The sequence below is a fragment of the Protopterus annectens genome, chromosome 17.part0, assembly GCF_019279795.1.
Source record: "Protopterus annectens isolate FY-2018-M chromosome 17.part0, PAN1.0, whole genome shotgun sequence".
Lineage (NCBI taxonomy): Eukaryota > Metazoa > Chordata > Ceratodontiformes > Protopteridae > Protopterus > Protopterus annectens.
In genome coordinates this window covers 97,332,208-97,352,586 of record NC_056751.1, presented here as the reverse complement: position 1 = coordinate 97,352,586, position 20,379 = coordinate 97,332,208, and the positions used below count along the sequence as shown (strand labels likewise).

General features: G+C 42.1%; 1 protein-coding gene across 2 annotated transcripts in view; it reads left to right on the top strand.

Annotated features, from left to right (window-relative positions):
• SLC49A3 (solute carrier family 49 member 3) overlaps positions 1–20,379 on the top strand; it is a 1,094,331-nt gene that overhangs the window by 253,221 nt on the left and 820,731 nt on the right. For both annotated transcript variants that reach the window (XM_044059106.1, XM_044059105.1), the window contains exon 3: positions 2,644–2,863. In XM_044059106.1, coding sequence (XP_043915041.1) covers positions 2,644–2,863 — 220 coding nt within the window. The remainder of the gene's footprint in view (positions 1–2,643; positions 2,864–20,379) is intronic.

Below are 20,379 nucleotides of genomic sequence, written 5' to 3'. Positions count from 1 at the left end.
AGCGCGATCTGGTAAGTGTGCGATAGTGAGGGACCTAGGGTTAGGGTGCGGGTAAAGTTAGTGTGCGACGGTGAGGAACTTAGGGTTAGGGACGATAGTGAGGGACTTGAGGGTTAAGGGCGGATTAAGTGGGTTAGGGTGCGGGTAAGGTAAGTGTGCGATAGTGAGGGACTTGAGGATTAGGGGCGGATTAAGTGAGTTAGGGTTAGGGTGCAGGTAAGGTAAGTGTGCGATAGTGACAGACCTTAGGGTTAGGGTTAGGGTTAAGGTTTGTGCATAGATAGTTGTGTGTAAGGCGTAGTGTAGGTTTTTAGGTTGTTGGTGTGCATGTGTTGTGGGTGTGTTGTGTGTAACAGTGAACTGTTTGTTTTGTTAAGTGTAGGGATTGTGGTGTGTCGGCATGTGGACTGTCATGTTTGTGAGGTTTCGTTCTTCTGGGCTCGGTGTTTTGAGTGTCGATCTTCTGTGCTGTCGATCTTTCAAAGGTAATCCCTAGGAGTATATAATGGACTTCAAGAATGGGGTCAGTATGATGTCAGTGGCTCAATATTTAAAAAAGGTCAATGCCAAGGTATTAAAGTTATTTTTTTTCTTATGTTCCATTTGGAAAATAAAGAAATGTAATATTTCACAAATGCTTATTTAAAACAAGTATAGTTATTTTTATGTATGGAATTCTTTGAAGTACAAACCCAGAACTGAACATGAAGTTTTTGATATAAACTATTATGTTACGAAGTAATTGGTTAGATTAATGCCCATTGTTTAGGTGGCCTGGCATGATTGAATCTTGATTGTAAAGTTATTTTATATAAAGGGTATCATTTGATAAAGTTGTATGACCTAGTGAAGGCAACAGCTTGAGTCTCTAGTTGGATTTAACGTTTTTAAATAAATTTGTGATTTATGATTTCATAAGTGTGTAAATAATGTTGAGCAGTCCTTAACTTCTTTAATCTGAACCTACTTTGCAAAACTGTACAGTTACTGCAGCAGCTGCAACAACACCTATGCAGGAAGTATATTATTAATAAAGGAATTGAATCTGAACTGACTGAGAGGAATGCTGATTAAAAGTATTTTTTTACATTGTGTACCATCTTCCTCATACTGGTTATTGGGTATGATACTGCAGCAGTACACAGGTATTGTGTTCTGAATGCTGGTTGGAGAGAACAAGAGGAAACAGGAAGACTAGATAGACATAGTGCATTTTTTTTATTTTGTTATCATCTTTATGTAACGTAACAGGCTGTGGCTATTGATTAATTTCATTTGTATTTGTATATATAAACAGTAATAAAATTGCTACCCATTTTCAAACTGTCAGCTTGGGTATGTATAAATGTCGTATGGCAGAGAACTTTTCCCTGTGCTTTAAAAGGTACCAGCAGTGTTTTCTTTTTCTGTGGTATGCAGTGTTGCTCTTTAAAATGTGTGAAATTGAATATGTATGTACTAATATAGTGGCATGCATGTTTCATTTGCTAGCTTTGTTTATGTGGATCTGTGTTACTAATTTATAACTTTCTCATGAAATGAAAAAGAATGTTTATAATAGTGAGCAGAAGATGACTGGGAGAAAGTTGTTAAAGTACAAAGATAAGGGTTGTTGAGGAGAATGGTGCACGCGCACACACACACACACACACACACACACACACACACACACACACACACACACACACACACACACTTGGTGCTCTAGTGATGATTGTTTGCCTTTGCACAGCAGTTTATTGTAGCAGGGATGCAGCCTGGTACACTAGGTCAAGCACTGCTGGACAGCGTTGGTGTGATAAGCATTTCTAGCTCCTTCAATGTAGTGTACTTGAGATATACACAGCCATGACTCTCCTTCTCTCTATCTCTCCCTCTCTCCACTTTCACAGGAGCAAATTGTTTCCACATCTGACTCTAGCTAGCGACTTCACCTTATATGTTATAAGGAGATTAACAGGCAAGTGTCTAGGCACAAGACTGCAATTATGTCTGTGATGTCAATGGTCTTAGTTTCAGGAAAAATAAGAAGTTGAAGGCCTGACCATGGTAAAGAAGTATAATTAGCCAAAAGCAGCTGGCTGTTTTTGTCTGAGGAGGTGGTAGGGTCTGGTACTGGAACAAGGTAAACCCTGCTAAGGACAAGCAGACTCTCTTATAATAGTGTATACACAGAAAACAAGTTTGAATGCATTGGTAGAATAGGAACTGTTTTGGTAGAATAGGAACTGTTTGCACATTTCTCCAGACATTTTTACTTGTAGAAAAAAAATCATCCTTTCTCAGTGGACTGCTCAGAATGGTGCATTATTTCATCAGTTAGTTTTCACAAGTCCATCCCAGCCCTTCCCCTCAGTAGTAGCAACAATTGTTTTTTTTTAACTCATTATGGTACATCTAGACTGCATAAACTAGGCCTGGTTGAGTTCATTTGGATGGGGCAATGGTACAGTACACATTTCTAGCCACAGAAAACTTTTATGATTGAGGGAGGGCCAGAAATTACACATAATTAAAAAAAAAATACTTGCAGCCAGTAGCAGTAAAATAATTTTTTTGCAGAATGCTTAGCTCAAACATGAGCATGGATGATTTCATTTTCAAAGTAACACTAAGTTCTTTTCTCGTCTTCTCCTGTTACAGCTGATCCTGAGTGCGTGGTTAAACATGCTAGGAAGCATTATCCGCTTCTTCAGTGTCTTACTTGTTGACAGAAGTGAGGTGATCACCTTTATTTTACTGATGATTGGACAAACTCTCTGCGCACTGGCACAACCACTGGTGCTTTTTGCACCTACCAAAGTAGCAGCTTTGTGGTTCCCAGAAAATCAAAGGACAACTGCAAATATGCTGGCTTCTGTGGGTAAGTGTTGTGAGTCGTGTTATGAAGCATGACATGCAACTTCCATATATCTTTCTTTAAAACATTTATGTTGTTTATGTGCATAATACTCTGTATACCTGTTTTCAGTTTGATTTTTATTCAACTTGCATTCACTTACTTCAGCTGATTCCACTTGTATTTTTAGTTATTTATCAAGCAGGTGATTGCACCAGCATTTGTCTTGACATCATACAGTGATTACATAAGCATGCCTTGTCCCTGATCACACCATTTTTTTCTCGTACACAGTTCAGACCTCTATTACAATGCACATTGGTAAAAACCTCCTGTACTTGATATCTAGGTACACATCTATAAAATGTCCGCTTGGCAGTCAAATTACTACTCAAGATTTACTCCTACATTGCCTTTCCTGTTTTCAGAAACAAAATGTTGTGAAGCCCTGCGACAAGTACCAGCCTCCTGCAGATATTATGAGGGAACTCCTGATCTACACAACTACTAGGAGGATGTGGGTGGCTGTTCATGTGAGGAGTGGCAGCCACAGACCTTAAAGCACTGTCACAAGGACAAAGGCTTGGACAGTAGGCCACAGTGTAGCTGTCCTGAAGATTAAATCCATTACTGAAAGAGCTTTTTAAACAATGCAAGTGTTGAGCTCATCCTTAAGTAGTAATGGCATCAGCCAGCACCTGTTCTTCTGCAGTGGATGACAAGAAGCCCACATGAGGTGCACTGCTGACTTTCAATCTAGATTGCGTATTCCAGGTGTAGGCATTGCACAGCTCCTGTCTAACTGCCATGAGTTGGGAGCTTACCAACTTGATCCTAGGATGTGGTTTCTTCAGTCATTTAGCCATGAATTTGGGAGTATGCAAAACTGTAATATCTCCCTAGGTCATCTCCCAGGCTTGATAAGGTCAGGTAGCTCAAAGCTGAAAGACGAATATAGGGCTTTCCTACACCTAGAGTCGTGGCTAAAGACTTCGACATTAAGACAATGTTTGATGCCTGGTAGGAACATAAGACCTGGTTATAGGGCTGCACTGTTAGTAGATGATGTCTTAATAGTAGTGCCTGACCCAGTGCAGGCCTCTGTTTTCCACATACCACCTTTGACAGGTATGCTGCTCAGTACTGGATCTCTTTCTCACTTGGCAAACAGTGCACATCTGTGACATACTGACACCTGCACAAGACACCATACAAGCTCACCCATAGATCTTGGGGTGCACTCCCTTCCATTCACATTTTTGTGAAGAGTCTAAAGACCTGAAAGCCATTGTCTCTGAGAAGACTGAAGACAGTGATTTCTCCTTCTGTATGATTCCCTGAGATTATCTTTCCTTTGTTATGACCTTGAGGCTCTTGAGATCCTCTGTGGACTCATCCCTGTCCACATTCCCTTTCTCAAACATTAATATGTGTATATGGGAAAGAAGGAAGAGGAGCTTTACGTCATTCCTTGTTATGGCCTTTGTTATTAAGAACATCATTACTGCAGTTTAGAAAGATCATGACTGCAGCTACTGCAGCACCCAGGAAAGCAGCTGTCCTTTTCAGACCCCTAATTGAACGGAGAGAATCTTGAAGCTGGTATCCAAAGGCTGATGTTTGAGTGATCTCTTTAGTGCACCATAACTCCTAAGGACCACAACATAATTTATTGCCCTTTCAGAAGACAAAATGTCTAAAGTTGTGAATAGGCACAGGAACAGCTTGTGCTCCTGTCCCACACTGGAGCTTAGAACTGTAAACTTTTCTTTTTCACCTGTCCAAATTCCAGTCTTTCCCGGTATGTCAGGCCCTGGAAAGGCTTGCTTACCTCTCTGACTGAAGGAAGGGGTGTTCAGAGTCTGTTTACATATTACACAGCAGGTTACCGGGAGACCCACTGTTGTTTTGACTGCTCTGACATTAGGGATGTACAAGATATCATGGGTGTGGAGTTCTTTTCTATCAAGGAGGAGTTTAGAAACAGCATTCTAAATCCACATTTCACAGGCAGCTTCTTTGTGCTTAGGCTAGCCAGGACATGGGTGAATGACCTCTTGAAGGGGAAGGAGTCAGTCACCAATGTGAAGGACCTTTATGATCCCCTTGGAGCCATGGCTTCCTCTAATAGAGCAATCCAGTGTCCTTCATTTACTGTGGATGGTACCGCTGGTGTAGTTAAACTTATCCCAGAGTTCTCTTTTCTGTATATAAAATCACATAAATGGAATTTAGTGCTAAGAAACCATTGAGTACCTTTCACTTTATTTTCCATTTGTTCCTGCTGTGGCTTACAGAGGTCCAACCATTTTGTTTGTCTGTTCAAAACTCACATTGCTTCAGAAAGGAATTTGCTTCAGGCTGCATGATAAATGCTATGCGTACCATTTAAAAATTGTCTTGCTGAGTTATATAAAGTACTATAAAACATATATTAATAGCTATTGTGGAGGGTAGGCAAATATTTGACAATATTAACAGAACATTGATGATACAGAGGGAAGCAGAATGTAAGAAAGTACCACTTTTATTGGTGGGTCTTGATGCAGAGAAAGCATTTGAAAGAGTAGACTGGGACGTCATGAGCAGGGCAATGGAAGCATTTGCTTTCCCTGATACAATTATAAGGTTGATTAGAAGAATATATGAGGGATCGGAGACGTGAATTAAAGTGGGTGAGGTCCTCTCCAATCATTTCTGCTTGAGTATAGGAACCAGGCAGGGTTGTCCACTTTCCCCTTTGTTGTTTGCATTATATTTAGAACTAGTGGCAAAGAAAATAAGAGACTCAGAAATTCAAGGATATAATTGGTATGGCAGTCAGGAAAAGCTGGCTGTGTTTGCAGATGATATTATTTTATACATGACAAAACCAGAAAGGGACACTACAGTGTTGTGGAACGTTTCAAGACAGTTTTACATCTTCTCAGGATAAAAATTAATGAGGCTAAAACAAAGGCAATAGCGGTAAATTATGTACCCACACATAAATTGGTCAAACAGTACCCATATTTATGGGGACATGATAAAATTAAGTATTTAGGATTATGGATTAGAAATGTCCATGTGGTGGCAGCTAAGGATATGTGGGAAGAGACTCAACAGAAGTTAATACAAATATTGAGAAACTGGAAGTTTTATTATATGTATATGATTGCTAAGATACAAGCCATTAAAATTTTTTAGTCCCTTTATTTTGTATACAGGTCAGGCATATTTTTATCAACTGGGAGAAGAAGATGTGAATAGCAATTAAAAAAGAGCTGAAGGATTTTATCTGGGAAGGGAAGATAACAAGGGTCAAGTGGGATAAGCTGATTCTACCAACAGAACAAGGCAGACTAGGATTACCTAAATTGAGGAGGTATTTTCGAGCAACACAGTTAAGGCTCTTATACATAGCACAAGCAGAAAATTATAATTCAAAGTGGAAAGGAATGATGCTGACACAGGGAGGAAGCTCAAGAAATAAGGAGAGATTGGGATTTTGGATGCAGACTCTTAAGGAGAACAACAGAGTATTATTTTCATAAAATAGCAGGGAGTATTCTAAAAACCAAACCAGCATGAGAATGGAGAAAAGAGATTCTGCTGATAGGGATGACTGTGGTTAGGGATACAGATAATAGGCAAGAGGGGCTGGAATTTATTGGAGAAAACTAGCAAAGGAACCAAGGTATTGGGAGCAAATAACTAGACAGGGAAAGGTAATAGAATGGGAAGAGGCCAGGAATTTATTTGGACTGCAGGTTAGAGATTGCCTTCCATATCAAGGATTGGAATCAGAGTATAGACAAAGAGAAAGAAATAGGGAGGGGGGGGCGCTAAATGAAAAACCAGCACTGGTAGAGTTTTTAATAGACTCTAGAACAGAAGCTGCCATTAAAAAAGGAATAATTAGTAAAGCATATAAAATATTGCATGATAATTGGCAGGGTGGCCTAATGGTTAAGGTGTTTGCCTTACAAACACAAGGTGCAGGGTTTGAGTCTCACAAGGGATAATTGGATAAGCTTAAAATGGCTCGCATGGGCAGTTAGCTCAGTAAAAGGTCTTTCCAGGCTTGTTAGTTGTTGCTGAAGCACCTACCAAGGGGAGAAAACGCTGAGAGAAGAAAGGAGCCACTTTTGAGATTTTAAGTATTTTCTTCTGATTTTTTTGTTTAGAATTACTGCTTTGCCGCCTACTTTTCGGCATTTTCCGGCTTGCTAAAGTTTATATCTGCATTAGAAACAGTATTTAGAACACACCTAGAGCCTGTTTACTGCACTTCCTGTGTTGCACTTAATTTAAAATCGTTTTTTTCTCTTAAAATTGCATTTTACCTGACTTTGGCCTAGCACTCAAGTGTGGGGTCATTTATTGCACTGTTGTGAATATTTTGCTACTTGTGTATCTCTGCTACCTTTAAACTAAAAAAAAAAAAATCTTGTTTTTTTCCCACTTTCTGAAATTTAAGAAAGTTCAGTTACACATTTGCTGTTCTGAACTGTTTGTAAGTTTCTTGAAGGCCTGTGCTTGTTTGGGCTAAACAGAAGTCTCTGTGTTCACCAGTGGCAGTGGTTAACACTGAGCAGCCTGCCTGTTCCTGTAGGAGTGGTTACTGCCTAGAAGCTTTAGTTTTATTGGCCATTTTGGGTCAATTCCAAACTCCTTGATATCTCTCTCTTAAAACCCTGCAACTCTCTTTTGCGCGGTGTTGCGCGCAGCGTCGGGCAGCGCAGTTTAAACAGGTTTAAACTGTTCCCGGCTCCACAAAGTCTGCTCTTCACTTTTTCCCTTAGAACTGCTCTAAATCTCTAATTAAGCACTCTATTTTCATTCTAAAGCCCTGCACTTGCTCATATAAGTAATCTCATAGGTAAACAAACTAAAGCACTACATCCTTTTATACTCCTTCTAAGCACTTGCTCCCTATTGGTTCTTTCTGATCAGTCAATAAGTAGTTCCCTATATTATTCAGGCATGTCCAGAGGTCAGTTTCGGGTTTACTCTCCAGTCCAGCTGGTGAATCTGGGAATCTTGAGGCAATGTTACAACTGCCTTATGTATGCAGACTACCCTCTCCTCCTCCCAACAAGCTCAAATATATGTGAGAGATGCAACTATATAGCCAAACTGGAGGCTAAGCTCTCTCAACCCAGTACTGGCACAGCCTGTCAGGAGGAGAAGGTAATCACACACACCACAAATCCAGTCTCACATAGACCTATCGCATCAGTAAACCAAACACATAAACACACAAAAACATACTCAGAGGCTCTAAATAAAAATCTGCCTAAGCAGCGGAGACCTCCAAAGCAGACATCCAAGCAACACCTACCACAAAACAATATCCACGTAGCACATAGCTCACAAAGTCAGTATGCCACACAGTCACAGCCCTTAAGGCTAAACAACACACCTAATACACTTGTAATAGGTGACTCTATTGTCAGACACACTGACGTCCCACTCACCAGGCTGAACAAGGAGAAGGTCACTGTAAGCTGCCTGTTGGGTGCCAGGATCCGCAACATAACACAAGCACTCAGGTCACTCGAAAGCAAGTACAAATATGACTCCGTCATTGTCCATGCTGGTGTGAATGACCTGAGACATACCTCCCTGGACTACATGAAAAAAGACGTACAGGTGCTCTTTGATCATGTAGCCCAGGCCGGTATGACCCTGACCTTGAGTAGCATCTTACCCTCACCAAGAATGATGCCACAGTATAAAGACAAAATGTTCAATTTTAACAATTGGCTAAAGTATTGGTGTCATTCAAAGGGGATCCAGTGTCTGTCAGCCTGGGATGACATGCTTGGCAAGCCACGTTGCTTCACTAGGGACGGCTTGCACCTGTCACCCCTGGATTTTTGAATACTGGCAAAGGCTCTTGCCTCCCCCATAGTGCCTTTTTTAGGCAAGGCTCAAAAGACAAACCCACCCCCATGAACAACACAAAGAAAAAAAAACTAAGGATAATGCTGCTCAATGCCAAAAGTCTAAACCTCAAGAGGCATGCACTCGAGACTCTCCTCAGTATGGAGAATATCGATATTTGTGCAGTAACAGAAACCTGGTTCAAGGCTCCCGAGAGCACCCCAGCACTAACAGGTTATACTTCATACCATGCCTTCCGGGCCCAAAACTCGGACCGAACCACAAAAGGAGGGGGAGTATCCATATTTATCAAAGATACCCACACCTCCAGGTTAGTGGCACTACACAAAGCATCGGAGACCATCCATGTGCAACTAACAGTGGGCAAAACTGCCTTTCAGTTTGTAGCCTGCTACAGACCACCCTCCCAAACACAGGAACCTCACTCGGCTTTCCTGAGAACACTGGAGAATATGAAGGTCTCTCCAAACACTATTATATTGGGTGACTTCAACTACCCAAACATCGATTGGGAAAACTACTCAAGCCCAAACACCCTCGCCCAACGATTCCTAGAATTTATAAACTCAAATGCTATGGAACAACTGGTCACCACTCCCACAAGAGGGGAAAACATATTGGATCTGGTCATCACCAACATGGGGTCTCTGTGTTCCACACCAGAGGTATACCCCTCATTGGTAAGATCAGACCATAAACAAATCTCACTGGACATCCATATTCTGTCCCCACCCCTAGCCAAGGAAACCACAGTGAAGAACTTCTCAAAAGCAAACTTCACACTTCTCAAAACTGAGGTGGAATCCTTCAAAGCCCCCTGGCCAGTGGAAAATACGGCCCAAAATGCAGAATCCTTTACAGAAGCATTCTATGGACACCTACAGGAATGCATGGAGCATGCTATCCAAAATAAAACCAAGATTCACTTTTCCAATGGCAGGAGACCTGTCTGGTGGACCCCAGCCATAAATAAGCTATACAATAGAAGGAGAGAGCTACTACATGACAGAGCAAAATCCCAAAAAGGGAAGGCATCACTGATCAGTACTAGCAAGAAACTACGATCCCTCATAAAATCATCTAAGGCCAGCTTCGAAAGAAAAATTGCACAAGACACTAAAGATAATCACAAGGCCTTCTTTAGTTATGTCAGAAACCTGGGAGGCATCTCCCAGATATGCTCTGAGTTAGTGCAAAATGACAAAAAATACACTGAACCCACATGCATGTTGCCAACATCCTGGCAGAAAAGTTCAGTGCAAACTTCTCCCCCCCCCTTCCCCCTCAAAAGAGCAAATGTCTATCCCAACAGAGTGTAGCCTTCCGGAGATCACAGATGCACAGGTGAGAGCTGCCCTCTCCAAAGCAAAAAACACAGCATCAGTGGGACCAGACGGTATCCCGGGCTGCGTCTTACACGAGCTCCAAGAAGAACTAAACCCTCATATAAAGTCAATGTTCAATTTCAGCCTTACTACAGGATATGTATCCAAGGAATGGCGTACAGCAACAGTGGTCCCACTCCACAAAGGTGGTGCCACAACAGACCCCGGAAACTATCGCCCTATAAGCCTGACTAGCCTGGTCTGCAAAGCTATGGAGCGTATCATCATGGAAATCATAAACAAAGACATTGGGAACCTCCAGACACTGAATCCTACCCAATTCGGCTTTGTTAAGGGCAGATCTTGCCTCTTGAACCTGGTCAACTTCTTTGAAACAGTTACCAAAGCCATAGATGAAGGGAAGGTAGTCCACACAGCCTACCTGGACCTCGCAAAAGCCTTCGACACAATACCCCACTCGGGCATCATAAATAAGCTCACCAGCTTAAATATCAACCCCTATGTCACAAGATGGGTTGCAAACTGGCTCAGGGATAGCACCCACATGGTCAGAATAGCAGGTGCCATGTCAGACACTAAACCAGTTACAAGTGGCGTCCCACAAGGCTCAGTCCTGGGACCTCTCTTGTTCGGTATATATTTCTTCGAGGTACAGGCTAACACGGGTGGACTATGGCTGACCAAGTTCGCAGATGACTGCAAACTGGGTGCCGTAATCGACTCTCCGGCTGACACAACCATCCTCCAAAAGGGTCTCACAGAGACGGATAACTGGTGCCAGAGCCACGGTCTAAAGCTAAATGCCAAAAAGTGCATAGTCATCCCCTTTGGAAAAAACAAAGTGCCCACAAATTACCACATAGGTGTTAATCCATTAAGTATGGAAGAAGTAATTAGGGACTTGGAGACCCAAGTAGATAGCAATCTCTCCTTTGACAACCAGGTTGCCAAAGTGGTTAGAAAGACCTTCTGTATAACCCACCTTACCACGAAAGGGTTCACATCTAGATCAAGAGAGGTCATTGTGCCCCTCTACTCATCACTTATCAGGCCCATAATTGAGTACAATGCCCCGTTTGGGATGTACCTTACCCGACACCAGCAGCAACTGGAAAGACCCCAAAAGTATCTCACCAAGAGGATCAAGGGGTTCAAACAGATGCCCTATGCAGTTCGGCTAAAGAAACTCCAGCTCTTCTCAATTGCGTACTGCCTACTCAGAGGCGATCTGTGTCTGACGTATAAAGCCATGTCCAACCCAGAATTAATGGACATGCTTCACCTCAGGAAATCCAAATCCCTTAGAGCTACACGCTCCAGGGACTTGAACCTCAGCACAGAAATAAATAGGACATGCTGGAGGGACAGATTCATATCCCAGAGGCTCCCCTCACTCTGGAACAAAATCCCAATCCATGTTAGGCAGAGCCCCTCACTGACCCCCTTCAAGAGAAATCTTGAAGAGTGAATGGGAGATCGTAAGTTTACCCCTGGGATTTCTTCTGTGTCCCTGCTTGACAGAGGTACAGTATACTAACCTTAAAAGGGCTACCTTCTGTGACCTACTATGCAGAGGCACAGTCAACTAATCTAAAAGGGTGGCGAAAGCCAAACACACTCTGGCTAGTCTTATAAATGCCCTTGGGCAGATAGCCTAGTATCAACCTATGAACCTATGAACCTATTATAAGAATCAATCAGAAGAGCTTAGAAAGGATTGAGAAGAGAGATTGGATAAGCAATTCACAACGAGACAATGGGGGATATATGTATATCTCCCAAATACGCAACAAAGTCTAAAAGATTTAGTATCTTTGCCTAGAAGTGTTTACATAGGTACCCCAAGTAAACTCCAAAGAATTTTTCCTCAGGTGGATAGCAAATGTTGGAGGTATGACAAGCATGAAAGAGGTTGCTGGGAACATATTTTTTGGGAGTGTAATAAGCTGGCAAACTTTAGGGATTCCCTACAGACCGCTCTGTCAGAGATGCTGAGTGAGCAGATTGGACTGACTGGGGAGATGATTTATTTTGAGTTACGCTACAGAATTGGAATTGGCTAGACATAGTAAAGCTATGCTGCATCTAATTATGGTGGCTGGCAAAAAAGCAATTACTAGAAAATGGAAATCAGTGTCTAGACCAACTTTACTAGAGGTAGTGAATATAGTAACAGAGATAAAACAACTGGAATTGGGATCTTTAGAAAAGGGAAGAAGCAAAGTATATAGGAAATAAATGGGAATTTGTGGGAACAATGTATGCAGAGCAGGAACGAGGTTAAGCGGCAGGATTTGAATGAGCCATATAATGCTTAACTGACAATGACTGGATGGTTTATAAGTGATGTATAATGTTTGCAACTACAGTTGTTTCACTGGTGTGTGTGATGTAAACTGCAACTAATGTGGTATCATTTTGTATGTGTTTCATTTATATAAATGTAATATTGCCTTTGTTATATGTGAAAATTTAATAAAGATGTCTGGAGAAAAAAACAAATATTAATAGCTAAAAATGAGCCTATTTTCCCGTGAGCCACTTTTAGGGTAAATCTTTTTTTTTAAAAAATGGATGAATTCTATTGCAGTACTACAAAACAACCTGCCATGTACTTTTGTTTTTGACTGGTGAAATTGTGGAATGTTGCTTTTATTCATGTAATTGCAGATAAGCATTACCATTTCTTTGAAGTGACCATTCTTAAGTACATGTCACTATGAATTAGAGGAATTGCTAGAGGTGGACTGAGAACCTTGGAAGATTAAAGAATGTGGTGGAAATTGTTAAAGTAGAGCAGATCTGATTGCCTAACAATATTCTGCTGTTTAGGCAACTTAAGAGTTTAAATGTAATGTGAAAAGCTTCAAGATGTGTAGCAGGTTTCATTTAGCAAAAATCAAGATAATTTAGAGAAATATAAACATTGACACAGCTTCCAGAGCCTAAGAAGTCAGTGATCTGCAGCACTGTAACTGCATTTACATGAGGAAAATAAATAATTTATTATGTCTGGGATATGTCATATAAAAGTGCCATGTGTTGTTTTGTAATTGAAAGACAAAGTCTCTGAAAAACAAAGTCACATCAGTGTGGAAGGCCCCACCATAGTAATTTTGGATTGTAAAAAAAAAAAAAAACAAACAAAAAAGTCATTCTGATGCTTTAATATAATACATGATATTAATATATGATAAAAAGTTATATTTCCATTTGCAGGATGGAGTTTTTCTTTAATTATCAATTAATCTTGCTTCATTTTGCCAGCCAGATCCTTAAAGAGGATAGTCCTGTTGGCTCAGCCACTGCAATCTACTGCTGTCTGACATTGCACAATCTGTGAATTAATCCTGATTTGGAGCGCCATTAACAATGGCCAGTGGGTTTTGGACATGGTCTTGGGTGGCCACATCTTTGAGCTCTTAAGTTCTTCGTAGAAAGGACTTTGCTAAGACACTAATCCATCTTAGAGGAGCTGTTGGAATAGGTTCAGACTCTGTTGCTGAAAGAAACTTTAGAAACTTCTATTTTTGGAACAGCATGAGGTTTCTACTGCTGCTGTCTTTTCGTTCTGAAAGAAGCAGGCAACTTTCATCCTGTACTGGACCTCAGCATTTTCAGTCAGCACATCCAGGACATCCAGTTGCAGATGTTTAGTCTCCATGATTCGTGGCCCTGCTATAATAGATTGCCTGGATGGCATCATTGGACATAAAGGTTTACTTTCTGGCACATCACTGTCTGGGTCAATTCTTCAATTATTTTCTAATTAGACATCATTTCCAGTACAAAGTGCTGCAATTTGAGCTTTCTTCGACGTCCAAATCATTCACCAAGGTGTTGACCATGGTGTCTTAAGCCTTGTAGGGAAAATGATGACCATGCTTGCTGAAGTCTTCCAGGTAAAATAATCTTTATGTGTTCCCCTTCTTGGATGACAGGCTTCTGGTTTACCAGTTAGAGACTTCCTCATAGTATCCTTTCATTGGATTCTCTCATGTTTGCAGTTCCTTGGGATACCATAAACTGGGAGAAGTCCTCTCTGATACTGAATCATGGGATTGCCATCATAGGCAGAACATGGACATTCTCCATTGCTGGTTGTTCTTACCAACAGAGAACATCTAGGAAGTCATGGCAATGGGGGCCTATGTTAAAACCGAATGCAGGTTCCAGACTTAAGATTCTGTTGTATGCCTGATGGCTGTCACATTCCACATTCATTGTTTGCATACCTGCATGTTTAGGGGTAGGGAAAAACTACTGGGACCCACTGACTTTCACTCATAGTTCTTCTGATATCAGACCTGTCTCACTTGGCTTTGGAGAGGTAGACAGCTTCAACCAACCTTTGCTGGATCACATTCCTTCAGCTGAACCCCTCACAGATGTTTATCTTGAGTTGATACTTTGCTGGTGGATGGATGGATGCTTAACTCAACTGCTACATGTTTTAGGAGATATTGTTCCACCAGAGACAGCCACCAAATCAATCAGTTGAAGCTATGCACAGCTCTTCTGGCATGAAGGCTTTAGAGACAAGACTGCTTTTAGGGTTCCTCATTGTTCAGTCAGGGAAGAAGTCTGTCATATGGTATATGAGCAAGCAACAGTACTGCTTTGGAGGGAGACAGTGCACACCTTGACAGTAGGCCATTGACAGAGGTATTGCTGTTTGTACATCTCAAGGAAGGTGATTGTGCTGGTGGTTTGTGTGAGCAGCTCCTCCAGTCCGTTCCTGGAATTGCAGATAGAAGGCCACACCTGTTTCAGATTTTCTGAAACAGAGACACTTTGGATATTTCAGCACTCAGAAGAATGCAGTCCTGTCTCTGTTCTGCTCAGTGCAGCTAGACAAAGGGGAGGTGATGGCGGGGCATTTTCAATCCCATGTGTTGAGAGATTCCCGTATACCTTCCTCCCATTCCTGCTGATGTCTCATTTAAAGTTCAGGGAAGAAAGGCCAAAACTGCTGATTAATTTTGCTTTGTGATTTCCGAGAAGAGTGTATTTTCAGGCTGTTGGGTCTTCAGAGACACAGGAATGTCTTTAGGTCCTAGTCAAGCATGCCCCCACCAACTATCCTTCATGGTCCAGATTGTAGTATATACTAGAAAGCTGTACCCTGTGTAACTACAGTCAGTCAGTTTTCAGGTTGCCCTGACCTGTCTCAGGGATATTAGTGGTTTGTGCCTAAGTTATTCCATAGTCATGGAGTGCCCTCTGTTTCTGCCTATTGTGACCTTGTGGGGAGAAGGATTATGGCCCAGCACCAGTTGCTCAAGGAGTTCCTTAAAGGAGTTTAGCATCTCTGCTTACCTTCAAAGAACGTTTTACCTTTTGGGACCAGAGCTTCATGACTGAGATGTTTACCTGCTTCCCATCTGAACCCACTGGTTCAGCAGAGCTGAAGTATGCATATTGGAGAATGTTATTTTATTATGGCCTCTGCCGCTTTTTCAATATTTTGGAACTGCTCGTCTTCATAGTGAAGAGCTATATGATCTTCACTGGCATCAAACAGACTAACCCATATGTATTTATGAAACAATCATCCAAGGTTGACACAGACAGGTGGCTAGCCCTGCCTCAGTAGTTCATCCCTACCACATACTCACACACACACTCACACCTAGGACCAGTTTAGAGTGTCCAGTCCACCTGCTGCATGCCTTTGGAATGTGGGAGGAAACCGGAGCACCTGGAGGAAACCCAGGCATGTGCACTGATATGTCAGGTTTTACCTGAAGTGGGCGCATAAGTTTACAAAGTCTGAAGAGCTGTTCATGTCATTTGCTCCCTGGAGGAAGGGCCCCCAATCACCATGCAAACCCTTTCCTGCAGCAGTCAGACTTTCTTTTGGTACATTTGTTCACAGGACTGTCCTTCTTCTCCTTCCTTGCTGGTGCATTTACTGTTTTAGGACCCATAAAGGAATGCCCCTTAGTGTTAACTACAGCAGGTATATTCTTACTGTGTCAGTCAGTCTGTGAGAGGAGCCTCCTTGATGAGTCACAAATACTTTTCCAACAATCTCCCCTAATTGGATAGCTCCTTTATTTTCAGCTGTCGGAGCTCCCTACAAGTCAGTCAAATATGTATGTCAGTGCTGTTACCATAACTTCATTGTTATATCATGATTTGCAAGAAGAATGCTTAGTAGATGTTGGGAGATAAACCTATAGAATTGTGGTCTTCTACAGGTTAGCAGTCTACCTCCACAGCTTCAAAGCTCACTGACTCACCCTGCTGGGAACTACCTGTGGTCAAGTCTCTTCATGGGTGCCTCTCTCCAAATCTTGGGACTGCTTAAGTTAGCAGTCTACTCCACAGCTTCAAAGCTCACTGAGCACCCTGCCTGGAACTACCTGCAGTCAAGTCTCTTCGTGGGTGCCTCCCTCCAAACTTTGGGACTGTTTAAGTTAGCAATCTACCTCCACAGCTTCAAAGCTCACAGAACCACCCTACCTGCGGTCAAGTCTCTTCATGGGTGCCTCCCTCCAAATGTTGGGACTGTTTAAGTATGTCCTGCTTAATCTGCAAAAGATTTTAGTTGCTATCTGTACTATACTGTACTGTTGCTCCCATGGTGGCTATTCGCCTGCACAAACCTTTGACCGCTCCCTGTTGTTTGTTCTTCTTCCTATCCTGCTCTCCCACTCTTTCAACGTTCCTCTATCTATTCTGCTGTCTGATCAACCTTCCTCTAACTATTCTGCTCTCTGAAAGCACTCTTGTTTGCTGGGCCCCCTCTGCTCATTGTCTGCCTCTCTTACTCTAAAGTATCCCTACTTCACCTACCTATCCGTTCTGCCCATCTCTAGTTACTATACCTCTGTACCTTTGCCTCCAATCCTACAGATCTAATTAGTCAATTTCTCTCTGAGCTCTGCTGCCCCCTGCCTCTCCTACTCTCACATCTGCCAAATTACCTGCTTTAACTGATTGTTTTTTGAGGTTTTCTCTGTGGCTGTAGCCCCACTCCGCCCGCCCTCGCTACACTCAGGCTCACTTTGCTCCCCTACCCTACCCCCATTCCCACACACACCCTTTACAATTTCCTTTAACAAATCCACTCCCTCCCTTTCTTGTCTCATTATCCACTCACATCCAACTTCCTGCCAGTAACCAGTCCCACCCCTACATCTGTAATACTTAGTCTACATCACTTCCTACCTTTAAACTGTTATACCCACTCCACAACCTCTCTACACACACTCTACTATGCAACACCTTCTCATTTCCACTCCACTCCTCCTACTTCTCTCTGCTCTAACCTCTTATCACTCCTATCTGTCCCACCCACACATATGTTTTCCTACCTACTACACCTATGATAATCATCCAACAACTTCCTCCTTTATTGCCTCCCCAGCTCTCTTCAACTTCACTACCACCTGTCTTTATAAACTATTTAGATTTCATAAACTTAATTTACCTATTACTACACTCTCTCATCTCACAGATAACTTACTCCACTCTGGAAACATCCACCCCAACCCAGACATCTCTCCCTCTTCCCACACCCACATACCCCCCCCAAGCCTGCCTCCACTTCCCCCTCTCCTTACACGTCTCACCATCCCCATCCTCATATGCAAAACTCTTCCTTATCCAAGCACCTGTCTCTATATTCACTAAATATTCAGAGCCTAACTAACAAAATCACCGAGCTGCACACCTGGATAGCCCAAATCACCCCTCACATCCTTTCCTTATCTGAAACTTGGTTCAAGCTACATATCACTAACAGTGAAATGCTCCCACTTGGCTATAATATCTACCGCTTTGACAGATTCCCAAAAAGGGGGTGGTGTAGCCATCCTCTACTTCGATAGCCTCAACCTCTCACCTTTCACCGCACCTATTCCCAACTTCCACCCAGCTGAACTTATCATCCTAATTTGCCACCTAAATCCTCACAAGAAATTTGCTGTTGCTTCCATCTATATCCCCCCTGGAAATAATTTGCCCATCATAGAGAATATCCTGTCCTGGTTTTACCACAATATACCTTATGAAACCCTGATCTTAGGAGATGTCAGTATTGACTGGTCCAAACTTACTACTGGCTCTCCACAATTCAGTGTCAACCTACATGGTTTCCATCAACTGTCATCCCCTACCCGCCTCCACAAAAACTCATCTTCCAGCTCCACAGTTGATTGTATTCTCATTAACTCCCCCACCACTACCACAGCCCCTCTACCCTACCAGACTTCCTAAGTGATCATCTCCCTACCTCTGTCCTAAGACACTCCACTCAAGCTCCCAAACCCCACCTTTACAGAGACTGTCGTAAACTCTCTAACTTTAATATCTCCCTATTCATCTCCATTATTTCCAGTACCGACTGGTCCATCATTTGACAAATCCCTCTCAGTGATGCAGTCAGTATGTTCAATACCATTTTCCTGAATACCCTAAACTCCTTTACTTCCCTCTAGGAAGATTAGAATAAAATCAAATTATGCTCCCTGGCTTTCCAAGGAAACTAGGTCCCTTATGCTAAAAAGAGATAATGCTTGCAAAGCCTGGATCAAAACAAAATAACTACCCCTGCTACATAACTACAGACAACTACAGAATCTTGTTAAGAACCAAACTAATAAAGACAAAAAGTCCTACTATAACTCTGCTCAACTCAGTAGCAAATTCAACCCTCGGAAGTTTTGGTCTACTCTTAATAAAATTATTTCTCCAGGCTGTCCCTCCAACCCCTCCCCTTACCCAAATACATCCCTCAGGAAATCGCTACCCTCCTCAATAAACACTTTATTTACACCATCCAAAAACTCATACCGTCCAACTCTAGCACAACTTTTCTGCCAACCCCTCCCAACCCTCTGAACAAAAATCTCTTTTCCTTTCACCCTGTTAATATTTCCTACATCAAATCACTTCTTCTGAAGCTGAAACCCTGCTCTCTCTCCACTGACAATCTACCTCCTACCTTCCTCAAACTTGCTGCTGAATCCATCGCCTATCCTGTAGCTATTCTGATCAATAGATCAATTCAAGAAGCCACCATTCCTATCCTTTGGAAGTCTTTCTTCACTGTACCCCTTCATAAAGGAGGAAACTCAACAGACCCATGCAACTACCGACCCATCACCATCCTATCCCCCCTCTCTAAGATAATTGAGAAATGCATTCACTCACAGCTTCTCAACTACCTCCTCCAGCATAACATTCTCACTTCTACTCAGCATGGTTTCCATCCTAACCACAGCACAACTACTGCCCTCCTATCCTTCATTCAAAACATCGCCGAGGCCCAAGATAACAATAAACTAATTTCCTGTCTTTTCCTAGACCTTTCCAAAGATTTTGATACTGTCTCTCACACTTTACTGCTATCTAACCTTGTTAACCTGAACCTATCTTCCACCTACCTTGCCTGGTTCTCTAGCTACCTCTCCTGTAGGCAACAATCTGTTAAATGGTTCTCATCCTTCTCTCCATTCCTTCCTGTCCCAACCGGAGTACTACAAGGTTCCATGTTGGGTTTCCTTCTGTTTAATGTCTTCACTAATGATCTTTATACATCTTGTAAGCAATCCTCCTGCATCCAGTATGCAGCTGACTCAGCTGTCATGTCCATCTTGAACAATATCTCTGAACTCCATACCCTAACTCAACATGCCTTTCTATCTACTGAACAGTGGTTGTCTGATAATCTACTTATCCTTTACCCTAAAAAGACCAAACTCTTACTCTTTCTCCCCCATTCTCTTACTCACTATAAATCCACCTTTGCTATTACATCGTATGACAATACAATAATCCAACCCGAAACCCACACAAAACTCCTTGGAGTCATCATTGATGATGAACTTAAATTCAACCTGCACATACTCCAATGCATAAAAAACACACTAGAAACTAGGGTTACTGTATCGCAACAAAAAGTTTCTAACCCCAAATGCTATACTCTCCCTAGTACAGGCACTCCTCCTCCCCTCCCTCCTATACGCTGCCCTTGTTCTTACCGACATTTAGGCCACAACTTTGAACAAACTACAACAAACGTACCATAAAATTGTGAGATTTATTACAAGCTCTCCTTGTATTGCACATTACTGCCTGGCCCTAAACTCTCTCCAATGGCTAGAACTCCCCCAAAAAAACTCCTATCACAATTTCAAATGTAACACTTCATTCTATACAAACCTTCATCCTGTCCAGCTCTCTCATCCATGGTCTGTACCTATACTCCACCTCGGAACCTCCACACCTCTAATCAGCAGCTTCCGGAAATCTACCATCCCAAGAAAACTGTAGTCAAACTTCTGTATAAATACT